General features: G+C 31.7%; 1 protein-coding gene across 1 annotated transcript in view; it reads left to right on the top strand.

Annotated features, from left to right (window-relative positions):
• PCDH15 (protocadherin related 15) overlaps positions 1 to 15,882 on the top strand; it is a 689,667-nt gene that overhangs the window by 409,975 nt on the left and 263,810 nt on the right. Inside the window, exons 13-14 of the mRNA XM_024744857.1 lie at positions 3,627 to 3,761; positions 5,214 to 5,363. Of these exons, the coding sequence (XP_024600625.1) occupies positions 3,627 to 3,761; positions 5,214 to 5,363 (285 nt within the window). The remainder of the gene's footprint in view (positions 1 to 3,626; positions 3,762 to 5,213; positions 5,364 to 15,882) is intronic.

Raw genomic sequence — 15,882 nt, 5'->3', positions numbered from 1 at the left:
AAAAAAATAGGCAATTACTTCATTATCACTTATAAAGACCTAAAACTATTAAAATATATATGTAATTTAAATTTATTACATCATATTATTGGTTATAGTAGTATGAAATTGTGGAGAATCCAAACTGCATGTGAGCTTAAACAAACATTATTTAATTATTAAATTTTTTAGCCCATGGAGCATTAATAATTCATTATTGTATTCTTTTAGAAAAATTCTAATCTTAGGGTCGAACCCTTTTAAACAAGGTACTTCAGAGAACTACTGTCAACTAATTCAAATTGGCAGATGAGATTAAATTTTTTCTTATTTTCTTGTTATGCTTTGTAATTTATATGTATGCGCATAAGTATGCATATGTATGTGCACATATACATTTCTGTGTTGTATGTGCATATATATGAGGATGCATATAATCTTGTGTGTGTATGTATGTGTGATGTCATCTTTTGAGTCTCATTGGAAACCCATAGTTGGTTTTAAATCCAATAGACTGTCATATTTGAACATATTTATTCTATATGATGAGATTTTAAAATTTTACATTCATGTGTTTACCTTTGTGTTTGTATATGTGTTTACTTTTGCATTCACTTTATTTGTGCTGTGAATAAATATTAGAGTTTGTTTTATACTCCCAGAAAATAATACACAAATTAACAAAGTAATATATTGTGCTTTTGTTATATGCTGAATGTATACTTTAGAGTAAAATAATATTTCTTTATGTTGGGGAAAAAGATTGTTATATTAATCAGCCTTCTGTGTATATTTTGATTTAGAGAACTAATATTTAATTTAAATAAATTTAGACACAAGGACTACATAAAATATACTGTCCCTATCAGAATAATAAGCCAGAGCATTATCTTCCATTTACACTCATAGTACACCACACCTGAAACTGGTATGATCCTTACAAATGGATCTCAGGTATTAAACTTTGAGTGATAACCGGCTGAACATTTCCAAATCTGCCTTCTTAAATTCTTATACTTAAATACCCAGACATTTACCAATAGCATCTATGCATGCTATATACATATATAAATTTTAGAAGGTTATTTTAAATATTAATAAACTTTAAAAGTTATATTTTAATCAGAAATTAACTGTGCAAAGCAGATTGGAATAAGCTGTAAGATGCCATGTACAATACTAACATTATGCATTCTGTTATTTTTTTTACATAAAATAGCCTGCAGTTCTGGGAAATGTTATTTTAGTCCCTAGCTAGTTTTTATAAAAGGACTTGAAATGGAAACAATTAAATTATCAAAAGGACTTTAGTGTTTCTGGTTATCAAATATGAGAGAGCCTGTTTATGAAGTCCTGGTGTGTATATCATCTTCGAATGGGAGTTGCTTGGCAATGAAAATCTTGTCGCTTTCATAAATTTGTGAAATAGTGTGGTTTGTGACACAATCATACTACAGTCACATATACATACATTGGTTTACAACCCAACATTCATTACAGTATTGCACTATCTCAGTACCTGACATTAAAAAAATGCTTAAAACGTGGTGAGTATATGAATGAATATATCTAACAAATTTACTAGCAGAAGCTACAGTTGAAAGGAAGAAGAGAAATTGAGAGAGGATTAGTCATAAAGGAAGTAGAGAATGACTGAAGGATTTGAACAAAAGGAAAGAAGTAAATATTTGGCAAGCAAATCACATAGCAAAACTTGCTCAGCTTGGATTACTCGTAGTGTAATATGAGTAAAAGAAGCTGTGTTTGTTGGCACCATTGTACGTTCAAAGAACAGAAAAAAATACATGAATTTAAAAGCCTAGTGACTTTACTTTGATAGATATAATCAAGGGTAAACACTAAAAAGGCAGATGCTCATATTTATTTAGTTTTTTTTAAATTAATTGAAACTGTATGCTAGCATTTGTGATCATTTAAAAATGATAATCGAATTAGATTACAACTGGCTCTAAAGTATAACAAAAGAAGAATCCCAAAAATGTGGTTTAAAAATATGTTTTAATGTGTACTTTATAAATTACTTTTTTAAAGAATTTAACTTTTTATTAACTAACCTATTTGATTAACCAAAATACCCCACTTCCTAGCCATGCTGAGAAACTGGGGTCATGGCACTGAAATGAAAACAGCTGAATGCCCATTGGAAAATATCAGTGAGAAGCCTCTTGATTTTTTTTACAACTCTTAACAACTTTGATTATTTTATAAGTGGACCAACAGATATTATTATCTATAGTATTAATTTTTTTAGTGTTCCGAGATAAATGTAGCACATTGACCTTATATCAAAATCATGGACAAGGAAGCTGCCATGATATAGCTAAATAATATCTCCTAATAAGATACGGCAAGTACAGAACTTGTGTCAGGTTCAAATGAAACCATTCATTCCAAGGTTATTTGAAGTATATACATATTGAAACTTTAGGGAGATGTAAAGTATCTTGTGGATCAAATCATGCCAACCTTTTAATATAGTAGCGTGCATTTCAACTTTCTCACTTCTACATAGAAATTTTTTAAATATGAGTTATAATTTTTTTTTCTTTTTAATCGACAATGTGTTTAACAATTCCTGGCTCTCTACTCCACCCTCAGCCTTTGATGTCAGACTTAGAAATCTGTGATATTAAATCACATTTCACACCGTAATATTTTAAAAGTTGCCATAATCTGTAAAACACCTTACCTCGCTGTATCATCCCTGTATCTATTTTTTCACAGCCTTCCTGGTAGTCCACTCTCTCTCAACATTCCCATTTTATTTGCTGCACCTTCCTTGCTATTCCACTATGCAGACGCCAATCCAAGCCTACCCATTTTATGTCTTTGTTCTTTCTCTGAATTGTAGAGATTAATACCTTGTCTTTCAGAGATGGCAATAAGATTGTGAAGGATTTCCAAGGCCTAGTTAATTACCTGTGTTTTGAACTTCTGCAATCACTTCCTTTTTATGTATATATCATTTTTTTCTAAACCCTTTTTTCAGACACGTGTCAATTCATATATTTTGAATCTAATCATCTGAAATGTTTTAATTAAAATAAATATTACGTTTCCCCTTGGAGAATCTTTACAACATTAAAATAAGAAAGAGCAAGCACAATATTTATAGGTAATGAATTATAAACATAACCAATTTTATTTCTATTTTCATTAAACATGAGAACAGGTTAATCATATGCACGTGTGCAGTTTATTACTACAAATGAATTAATTGTAAAATTCTGCAGCTAAAATTCTTGCCTCCAATTTCCTTTTCTTGTATTTATTTCTTATTTCTCGAGTCCAGTGAAGTTCTGGAAAATATTGATATTAAATAATCAATAAGAATATATTCAAATGGACTGTTTTCTGTCTTCTTCTTCTTCCTACTATTTTTCCTTTTATTCACATTAATTATACTAGTACTTATTTAAGTATTTTATTTTCCACAAAGTGAGTAATTGTCTGTGGATAGTTTTGCGCAATTATGAGTAAATTTCTAGTTAAATCTTTCTTTTCTTTAGAAATTCTTAATCCAGTTATGTATTTTTGTAATAAATTTGAAAAATTAATTTCCAGGTAATGAACTAATAAATGCATTGTTTATTAACATTATAAATGATGGCACTTTTTTTTTAAAGACGAAAGACCCAGAGCTTCACCTTTTTCTGAATGATTATACTTCAGTCTTCACTGTCACGCAGACTGGAATCACTCGCTACCTCACCTTACTTCAACCAGTGGACAGGGAAGAACAGCAAACTTACATCTTTTCGGTAAAGAGATTTCATATATATGTATATAAATATACATATATGTGTATGCAAGTGAAAGAGGTGTCTGTTTAAAACTGAAAAGGTCAATGATTTGAAAGGAAAAATGCAATATTTTCAAGTAATAACAGAGAATATAAATAATAAAAGATTCTTCACATGTATTTCTCTTTTTTCTGTTTGTAAGTTTGTGTAGTTTATTACCATTCTTTCCAACAGAAGAAAGACAAATTTTGAAATGAAAACAAGAAAATGGGAATCTCACTCTTCACCATACACTCATGATTGACTTAAATTGAGATATTATAAAGTAGAATCAAAATAAAAAAATTATTTTATAACATTTATTACTTTATTTATTGTTATTGCATTTTTAACTTTGTCATAGGGTTAGGCCAGTGGTTCTCACTGGGGATGATTCCTGCACCCACCACCCTCCCCATCCTGCCCTTCCACAGGACCTGTTTGCAATTTCTGGAAAGAATTTTGAATGTTACTCTTATGAAGAGGTGCTATTGGCATCTGGTGGGTAGACCCTGAAGATGCTGATAAACCTTTTATAATACACAGGACAGCCTCCCACAACAAGAATTTGTAGGTTAGGTTAGTGAAGAGAGAGAGAGAGAGAAAAAAAAGTTGACAGCTGAATAGAGGTAAAAAGGAAGTTCTATTCATTATCCAAATTTCTGAGCTAGATTTTATTCAAATATAGGGGGAAAATGAGCTGATAGAAAAGGGTAGGTAATGGAATTTATATAAGAAGGATTTTTGTTGGGAAAAGCTTACACAGCAAACTCAGAGCTTTCAGAAAACCTAAAGTCCCCAGTTAAAACTTAGATACAGAGTGGATTTCAAAAGTCATTCAGAACGAGGATGGTAGTGTTATAGCACTGATTTTTTTGGTGATACCTTCTTTAAAAGTTAATAATGTAATTAAGATATCACTCTTAACAAATGCCAATGGATCCTTTAAAAATTGTGATTTTTGTGAATTATTAGAAAATGATATTACATGTTTAGGGCACCTATTTTCTTGACTGATGTAAGCATGTTGGCTGTAAAAGCAACTGTTGCATTGTAAACAAAACGTAAAAATGGAGAGTATTTTACTATTAATTTTTTAAAGGTTAAATAGTAGTTAACTCCTAAAAATTAGCAGTGTCATTGGCCATTTCAAGCCTCTCAGACATTTTACCTATCAGCTTCTTTAAAACGCGCTTGCATTCAATACATTAAAAACAAAGCAGTCGCCTCCATAATTGCTTCTTAGCACATTAAAACACTTTGATTATATGTACTATTATAGTTTTATTACTTCCTTTTATCAGCAAACATTTTAGCACCCTTTTAAAACTGTAAATTACATATGAGAAACTTATTAAATTGTAGGAGTTAATTCCGTAGTGCTTATGTTTGCATGAATACTCTATTAAATGTATTTTTCTATCCCCAAAGATAACGGCATTTGATGGTGTTCAAGAAAGTGAACCAGTTACTGTCAATATTCGGGTGATGGATGCAAACGATAACACTCCAACCTTCCCTGAAATATCGTATGATGTCTATGTTTATACAGATATGAACCCTGGGGACAGTGTCATACAGGTGAGGATATTTGAAGCAATTATTTCCTTGGGCATTATACAACGCATTGGTGAAGACACTGCTGAAGAACTGAAAGTGAATTTCAGACTTATTGTAAGGCATAATTTAACTTAAAAAGCTTTAAATTTATGTTTACTTTTTGAATGAAAGTATATCTACATGGACTTTAAAGTAGAATTAACTAGATGTACACATAGCTGTTTGACCTTTTATACTTGATTTTTAAAATGTAATATATTGAACATATTTAATTAATATAATGAATATATTTAATATACTGAAGTTTCAAGCATTAAACATGTAGCTTAAAACTTCAAATTATTTTGAACTCTTGTAGAAATTGGTTAAATTTCCTTTGCAGATAAATACAAAGGACTGTATTAATAAATTGCTGGGTAATACTATTAGACATTGATTACCTGGACATGAAATAAAATCATTACAATGGGAAAAATTAAGATTAGATAGTAGATTGTATCTTTGAAAACACAGAAATCTGGCAAAAACTTTATCCTTGATTTATTTTATTTTTATCATTAGCTATACTTATTACATTTAAATAAATTGCAAGTTATCTCACAATCTTTTTTGTGTTCTGTATATAAACCATAAAGAAGTAATAATATTCTTCCTTGAGGATTTTTAGAAATCTGGTTGACTCTAGTACTTTCCAAACTGGCTGTACATCAAAATTATCTAGGGAGTGGTTGAGAAATACAGATGAGAAAGATTCACTTCAGCTTTCCTGGATCTGAAGCTCTATAAGTAATACTTAAGTAATCAATATAAAAAACAAACCCAAAAGGTTTAAGTTGCCCAGTCATGTAAAGACCACTGATCTATATTTTCCTCTACATCTGAGAGTCAGATTTAATAATTTGAAATTACTCTCAAGCCAGGAAGGTCATGATTCTTTATACTTTTTAGAGTATTAGAAAGGCTCCTAATTATTACTAAAGTTTATATATAATATATATTATATAACATAAAATATATAATAATATAGAATATAATCTAATATATAATAGTATAGTATATAGTGAATACTAATAAATAAATTTGTGTACCTATATATTTTAGTATTAGATAAATAGTTCAGAGCAGTAAAAAAGCATTCCAAATGCCTCAACAGTGTACTTAAGTCTTTATGTTATGGTTGCTCTTCTCTCCAGCTTCATCTTTGGCCCTCTATTTCTATATGTATGTTTCAGTCCTACTGAACTATCATTTCCAGTTACCTGAATGTGCCTTGCTCTTTCCCATTTTCTCTAATTATCTCCTTTACCTTGATCTCTTTCCCTTCTATTTATAGCTTGATTACTTTCTCCTATTCTTTAGACTTTTTACTTTGTGAGGAAGCATTCCTTGGTAGTTTTCAGTAGATAATTCCTAGTAATTCTTCTTCCTTAATAGTTCCTGTTCTTGCAACCCACCAATAGCAGTAGTTTCTAGCCAAGATATTATGATACAGTGGTGTGTCCTCATCAGTGTGAAATGTATGGGAAGAAATAGTTAACAATATGTCTCATGGCTTTTGTATGCTATTTTCTATTAACCAAGAACACTTCTTATCTGATCTTTTACAAGGCTAATTCACTCTCATCATTCAGGACCCAGCTCAAAATATCACCTCCTCAGAGAAAACTTTCCTAACAGCTTAGTGTCAATAGCCTCCCAGCATACACACATACATATACACACCCTGTCACACATTCTTATTCTGTAACTTTCTCTCATCACTTTCATAGCCAATATGACCAACTAAAATTATCTTCTTTTCTTCTTGTCCCCACCCCAAACTAAAAACTCCATCAGTGGCCATCTGTCTTGTTTGTTACTCTAATACCAGCACATGCCAGACATACTAGCCATGCAGTAAATATTTGTTCAAAGGATGAATTATTGCCTATTTTGCATGATATAATTGTTAATATAAATTAGAGATAATTCAATGCTACCCCTATTTTATTTATTGGATTAAGATGTGCTTTCTTCAGTGATATAGGAAGGGGTAACATTATAGACTGAGCGCTGAAAATTCACCTAAAAATGCATCCATGTGAATGTCCTCTTCCATGTATGTGGGTAGTGGGGAAAAGGTTTCAAACAGCCACAGTACATTTTATTCATATCTTGGTTATGGCACTTGTCATATTGATGAAATCCACCTTTTTTACCCATTTGTCTTGAGGGCACAACTATAATTTGTTTCTGTATCCATAGTCTGTGTATCCATAGTGCCTGGCATATAGTAGATGCCTAAACTAGTAGATGCATAATAAATGTTTATTTGAGGATGAAAGAAAGAAAGATCTGTAAACAAGTAGATCTGAATGAATGGGGAGGAATAAGTGTATTGGTCTTTATTTCTAGTGAATTGATGGACCTAGAGATCTACATTTATCTTTACTGAAGCACTCTTTCATAGGGAGTAAAATTATGGTTTATACAGATAAAGGAATGAAAATTATTGTCATGTTCTTATTTAATTAGATCTGATTCTCATCCCTATAATAACATAATTGGAAATAAAAGTAAGTTTATACAGAAAAACCCCCAGCAGGGAACTGGAAAGTGTAACTAAGAAAACGATAGCAGTTATGTGGTGGAACCATATCTCAAAAATGTTTGCCTTGGGAGATCAAAAGCTTATTTCTGGCATTTGCAGTCTACAAGAGTTAATTTCCCTTATGTATCTCTTTATAAAACACTTTTTGCCTTGCCTTTAAAGAGTCATATTTTTTATATTTCCCTTTGAAAATCTATTTGAACATAGATTGTTGTTTTTGTCTATGTGCCTCTAATTTCTTAACTTATTTAAATGCCAAGAAATGAAGCTTTTTAATTAGTATTTTTAATGTTATTCTGGTATGTGGTAAAAGAGTGGTGTGGCTATAAAACATCCTCCAAGGGCCTAGAAATAAAAGGAAATAGATTTCCCAGTGAGAGAAAAAATGTAAAACAGAGCAAAATAATTCAGAACCATGATCTGCAACTGCATTTTAAGGGTCATAAAATGGGTTCTTATGCTCCATTCATCACTAACCGTTCAATAACTTGCCTTTCCTCACTAACTCCACAGAAGATCAACTGGTTTCCTCTTTGGTTAGTAATCTGTTGTCAAAAGGAGTGAAAGTGTTAGAAACAAAGGAGACAATGAGCACTCTCCAGCAAAGAGAGCCTTGGAAAACAGATTTTAAGTATTATAATCAGATCATTTTCAGTGTAGACATGAGACTATCTTGGCCTGATGTAAGTACATAATTATTTGAGTCTACTGTCTTCTTATTATGAGGTAGCTCTCCTTGTCCACAAGCGTGCATCGGTTGGTCATAAAAATGTGAGTACTACCCAGGTTCTTGTTAAAAGTTCTCAGTTATAAACTAGCCTTCTGACTTTATATCTATTATGCTTGCTTATTGTAAAAGGGAACAGGGTGATTCTGACATGTATGGTTCATGAAATACACTTATGGGAGCACTGCCATAAAACAGCAGCTGCATCTTTCACAACTGAAAATTAAGTGTAATCAGGTTATGAGCACATCTTGTGTTAAGAGAGAAATTACTGGCATGAGTGAGTATGATTCTTTTCTTCAGTTCATGCAGTGTATTTTTTGCTGCACAAAAGACAATTTTGTAGGCCATCAGTGAAATCTTCCAGGTTGACTCTAAATGATATCTCACTCTGTTGTTTTAAGGTCTCATTCACACATTGCTAGTTTTCTTGAAAAACCAATTGCTCTATATTAGAGATATAGATTTTTATATATAATATTAATATTTTAAAGATGTAGATTTTACTATTTGTAGTTAGCTATCCTGTCTGTACTCCAAAGATGCTATTCCTAGACTTCTACAATTCTCTTAAATCAATGGTTCTTAGTCCTGAGTATTAGAGTTCTACCCGAGAAACTTTAAAAAATATTGATGCCTGGACTACACCCTGAAATATTTTTATTTAAATGATATGTTAACACATAGTAGATTCACTTGGAGAGATTTTATTTAATAAAACAAAGCAGCTCTAATATGTAGCTAATTTTGAGAAAAACTGCCTTAAACCTTAACAATATTTTTGTACCCTCTGAAAAATGGAATCTTAATTTATTAAGATGGAGTCCCTCATGGAGCGGCGTCCTTTGATTGTCACCCGCACCTCTTCCCATATTTCTTGTTTTTCAGTTCTTACTTTCTTTTTTCATGTTTTTTACTCCTCTTCACTTCTTTAAAGTCCACCCCTTTCCCTCACCTTCAGCTGTGCTCACTAGTTATTTCATTCTTTCAATTTTATTTTACTACAATAATCTCTTCCTCTCTATTGATTCTTTCCCTTTGGCCTATAAGCATTTTTAAATCCTCCTATGCCGTGGTCTAAACACTCTTCCCAGATAAGATTTCATGCTACTATCTAAGTCTGATATTCCAACTCTGATGTATTTAAGCATTTGGATTGATAAATCTAGATAGTTTATTATTTTATTCTGTATTTATGCATAATTAATACATAGTTATAAATCTGGCCTTCGCTCACATCATACTACTAAAATCATATAAAATCATAATTCTAATGAGTCAAATACAGAAGTAAATATTTCTCCATACTTAGTCTATGTAAAACTCTCAAATTTACTCTTTTATGGAAAACCTCCCTGGTTCTCATCCTAGCTGTCTGGTGGCTGAGGGACTTCTTGCTGGCTTCTTGTTCAATTCCCAATCTTTCAATATTAACATTTTCCAAAAATCAATATATAAATTTCCTCTCTTTCATCTATTCCCAAGTTTTCAATCATCACTTTTATGTGTACTCATGTCACCCAAAGTTAAATGTCCTGTGATGACCTGAGCATCAAGCTGTTGGACGTGGCAAGGTATCTGTTGGACGTGGAAAGGTGGATACTTGACAGGCAGCTAAAACAGGACATACTCTAAGATAAATTGACTAATACATTATCTTTCTTCCGATACAGAAACACAGACACAGACATGCCCACAGACACACACACACACACACACACAGAGAGAGAGAGAGAGAGAGAGACTCAAACATATATAACCTATCTTCTTTGGAGGCAATTATATTTTGAAGAGTCCAATTGATCTTGGATTACCCTGGCTTCAGGCCAGCAACTATAGTCATGTTTCTTTTCTCCCTCCTTCACCTGCATACATCCCAGTGATTGTCCGATTGTCCGGTTTCTGAAAATGTTGTTTCAAAATGTACCTGTCTGTCATCATTTCCTTTTCCATGCCCATGCACTGCCATAAGTTAGGCTGCTACAGTTGACTCTAACAACCGTATTTTTGCAGGTTCCCCACCTCACTGCTACAAATGTTTATTCTGAAACACAGACACAAGTCAAAATAGGTCCTTATCCTACTGAAGGAAGAGTCTAATCTCCACACCTTGTAGTCAAGGACAGCTATGTAATACTTCAAGTATTTTTGTTTCATCTCATGCTACATCTCTCCATGTAACCAACTTTGAGATTATATGGAGGGTTTGTTCAGCATAGAATATCCTTCCTGTTCTATGCCTATTGATATCTCTCTCAGGTTTTAAAATTTAATCCAAATTATACCTTTTTCATTCTTTTACACACAGTTCAAATATTATTTTTTAAATAAAGTCTTTATTTTCATAGCAAGTCAGAATTCATTGTTCTTTCCATCATACTCCCACATATCTAGGTGGCAGTTCTATCTCCCATACATTTTACTGTGCCTTGCATTAAAGTTAGCTTTTACATCTCTATCTAACCTACTGAACCATAAATTCCTTTAGTGATCTCTAACCACCAGTGGTCAGCACAATGATTTCCACATAGTAGGGATTCACCAAATATCCATTGAATTTATTCCCTCAATTATTTGCTCTCAATTAGTTTAGAAAGAGTCTCATTCTAGAAATACATTCTATTTGGCTTAAGAATTCTCTCTGCCACACACAAAGTATTATCTCCCATAGCCCTTTCCAAAACAGTCTCTAACTTTTTAGCCTCAGCCAGGCTATCCCTTTACTGCTCTTAATATGGAAAAATACATTACATTGAAAACATTCCTGATTACTAATGCTGTGTCACAAGTCATTGAATATTAGAGCTAGAAATTACTATGAAAATATTCCTTGTTCACAGACTGATTTTATAAAGAATTTGAGCTAGTACACTGATAAAAAATTGGTCCCAATTCACAAAGTTTGTAAGTGGCAAAGTTGATGTTAAATCCAATTTAAAGATAATAGTATCTGTTACCAACATTTTAAATCAAGTATACTCCAATAAAAATTTTTTAAAAATACAAAAACCATTTTTTAAATAAGGATAATAGTATCTGGAACCAGATTAACCAGTTGTGTCCCTTTCTGTCACTTTGTACCCTATGTAACCTTGCACAAATAGCTTATCCTTCTGTACTTCAGTGTTCTACTCTTTAAAATGTTGCTACTAATAGTACCAGCTGTATTAAATTGGTTATATGAACTACTTCCATATGTGCATTGTAAATGATTAATCTTGTATAAAGTCATCCAGTTATTATTAATATCAATTCATTCTCATGAATTATATAGAGCATTTATGTTAATTAATATCCTTTACTGCCTTATCTGTGTATATCTCTATGTGCCCTGTGTATTATTTAGTACCCTGTGGAGGACATATAAACATTACATATAGAGTTATATGTTAAAATTATTTTTATAATTTCCAATATTATAAACAAAATTAGGATAAGTCTATGTAGTATTTTAATGACTTTGACAATTTATTGTATGTCAAATAATGATATTGTTCTCTGTGGTAAGTATATGTGTGTATGTATATGTGTGTTTGTGATATCATGATTAAAGTTTGAGGGTATATTTTTTTAAGGTCTTAGTGGGGTTTAGTATTTTAAGCAAATACCAGATAAAGATTTGTTGAGCAAACCTTTAAAAATTGTAAATATACTCTTACATTTGTACATAATTTTGTCTTATATTAAAACAATTTAACTTTACTAAAGATCATACAGTTTCTTACCTAAACCCATTTGCATTAGAATCAAAACTTATAACCAAAATAATGATTCTTAAAATACATAGTTTACTCACTCGTGTTGCAGACTTTAATTATACTGAAGTTTTATTATATTAAATATATTTCGTTGAAATGGCTGATATTCATTAAATTCTGAATACAAGTCCCTTATCAGCTATATAATTTGCAAATATTTTCTATTTTTGTGTATCATGCTGTTAGTGTCACATCTAAGAAACTTTTGCCAACAAGAGTTCATGAAGATTTTCTCCTATATCACCTGCTATGAGTTTTATAGTTTTAGCTTTTACATTTTACATTTAGATGATCCATTTTTAATATTGCATATGCTGTGAGATAAAGGTCTCTGTTCATTAAAAAAAATCTTTTGCGTATAAATATCTCAGCAGGTTTTATTCAAAAAACTACCTTTTCCCCATAAATTACCTTGGTATTTTGTCAGTTAGCTATAAATGTAAGAGGTTACTTCTGGACTTCTGTTAATCTGTATGTCTAGCTAATGTCGAAACTACATCTTGATTGCTGTGGGTAGATAGTGTGTTTTCAAATTGATAGTGTAATTCCTTCTTCATTGTTTTTCTTTTCTAAAATGGTGGCTATTCTAGGTCCCTTGTATTTTCATATAATTTGGGGATTAACTTGACAATTTCCACCAAAAAGCCTGATAGAATTTTGATAGGGGTTACACTGAATCTATAAATCAAATAAATTTAAAGAATTTCCATCTTAAAATATTGAGTCTTTATATCCATGAACATGGACTGTCTTTCCACATACTTTTAAATTTCTCTCAATAATGTTGTAGATTTTTTTTTGAATGTGCTAGTTTTAATTCATGTTGATTCCTGTAAGCATTTGACTGTCTCCAGTATTTCCCCCAGAATGTTTTCAAGAAATGGATGTCATTTGGCTGATGTCTGCTTAGTGACTCCAGGCTGCTTAATTTATTGGACAGAGGTAGTAATTTATTTTAAAGATAACATGATTAGTGGGGAAATTTATACAGCTAAATATTATATATTTTATTTTTCATACGTTTGAAGTGCAAATCTGTGGATATTCCATTTGTAGGACCAAGTCAACATGCCCATCCTAACACTGTATGCTACAAGAACTCTTCTGATGATGGAAGTTTGATTAAAATGCACTGGAAGATGAAAAAAAATTAAATTAAAGCATTTTTATTTACGGGACAGATTTTCCCATTAAATTAGCAACGGGCTTTATATACCTATAATCTCATAGACCATTGATCACAAGATCATTGAGTTGTTATTGAATTAAATCCCCACCATAGTTTAGTTTCAGGGTTTTTCACAAGGTGTTACCGTTTTCAGGGTATTCTGAGTCAGTGTCTCTGCTCTTTTCTAATCTTGGACCACCAATAATTCCTTTAAAATATTTTTGTTTACATGTATAGGGACTCAATTAAATGGATTCTTGACCCACTCTTTTATTACTTAGTGTTGAAAGTCTGAAAATGTGTATAAAGCTATTTGAGTAACAAACATAGAATTCATTTTTTGGCTTATTTGTTAAACTTCCTACTTGCTAATGATTTATTTGGCACTAGTTGTATTCCCTGAATATATTATCTTATCTGTGGTTGGCTGACTCTGCAGTTTTGGGGTTGTTTCTATCACCTGTGCTTTGCAGTACTGTTTGGTATTTACAGCACCTCCCAGACAGGTGCCTTTTTCAATTTAATTATCATCCAGCTTTCTCCTTTCCAATATCATTTATGAAAATGTTAAATAAGACCAACCATAATACCTATATCCCTTAAGCACATTTCTCAACACTTCTTCTTAACTTGATGCATTGTCATTTATCACTAAATTCCTTTAGCTGATTTCAGTCCCAGGAAGAATGTTAATATTGAATACAGTTTGAGCTAAATTTTAATTAGGATTTCCTGAGACATTGTGTTAAGTGATTTACTATAATCAAAATTGATTTCTCCTCTGCTACCCCTGTCCTCTAATTTTCTAATTTTATCCACACACAAAAGAGAATGAGTCTGGCTTGAATAGTTCTCCATAAATATATATCATTCATTCTGACTTTCTGCAAATTGTTTCCTTCTCCTTTGCCTTTAGGACTATGTCTGTCATCCTCACGTAAGTCCCAAAATCGTTTCATGAAATGCCTTTCCTTCTGGCAGCCACATCTGTTCACCCCCAAATACCCAGTCTCAGACTTAGCTGAATTTATGCCTCTCTTTCAAATTTCCTTTTTTTCTCTCAATTATTTGTGTTGCTGCTATTTCTATGCACATTATCATTCTAAATGCAGTGTATAATAAAAATAGAAATAGGCTATGCACAGTATATCCCCTTGAGCACGATGAGGTGCGTAAAGTACTTTGTTTACATTTCATTAGGATAGTTAACATGATCCTTTGAATGGGCCATTAATTAACACAGCATATCTGACATTGAATTTAAGTTTCAAGGTAAATGTGTACACTTGCATTTTATCTAAGAAAGTGCACCAAAATGTCCCATAGCTGCCCAAAGAAGTCTGTGGATGACAAAGAACTGCTACTTTATAGAAGTGAAACTCATGGATAAGAAATACGTAATGTCAATAAATAAGAAAATTTTTTCTGCAGCTTTATTTATTACAACCCTGTGTGTTTTATTAACAGGAAATTTTTGCTTTCCTCTTATGTGTAAACTGAGGCCAGCTTTCTTTTCTTTATCTGTCAAAGGATGAAAACAGAAAATTCTGTGACTCTTTGTAAACTGTGTATTATAAGATTTCCCAGTAGAATCTTTTTTTTTTTGCCCCCTTAAGTAAATTTATATTTATCAGGAAGTCCATGAGGCTTATTTAATATATTAAATCATAATGACCTTAATTTGGCTTTATGAAATTAATAATGGTTATTCTCTTTTCATATATAATGACCCAAAATAGTCTTTAACTATTGCATATCATTTGCTCCAAAATGATTATGAATATGTGCAACTTAGCCTTACAGATGCTCATGTGGTATTATGTCAGGGACTCTAAATTGAATCCCTTTTCTCAAAAAAAATATTTCTTGGGCTTGATATTCTTATTTTCTAATTAGATATTCTACAATTGGAGATGCATTTGTTTGCTTTTGAAAAGGTAATACTCTAAGCCTTATCAGTCCTTTATAAGTCATTGTGAACAAGATTATAAGAATTTTTGCTAAACCCATGTGTAAGTAAAAAGAATTACAGGACAAGAGAATCCCTGGGAGATGGGAAGGAAAACATTAAGACTGGAAAAAATTAGAGCAAAGGAAGGATGGGAATAATAAAAGCAATTCAGTTTTTCCAGGCCTCCGTCCTTATTAATATGTGTTTATGTGTCAAGAACAGGTGATAAGACAGAGAAAAAAAAATTCCTATAGGGACAGGCTTTCCTTTTTTTTTTTTTTTGCTTTAGGAAATTAAAATAGTCTTCAAGATTCAAAATCTTTTATCACTCTCACAAGAACAAAAA

The sequence above is a fragment of the Neophocaena asiaeorientalis genome, unplaced genomic scaffold (genome assembly GCF_003031525.2).
Source record: "Neophocaena asiaeorientalis asiaeorientalis breed wild unplaced genomic scaffold, Neophocaena_asiaeorientalis_V1.1 scaffold131, whole genome shotgun sequence".
NCBI classification, from domain to species: Eukaryota; Metazoa; Chordata; class Mammalia; order Artiodactyla; family Phocoenidae; genus Neophocaena; species Neophocaena asiaeorientalis.
Note: the sequence above shows the minus strand (reverse complement) of the source record. Positions and strands in the feature narration are given on the sequence as shown.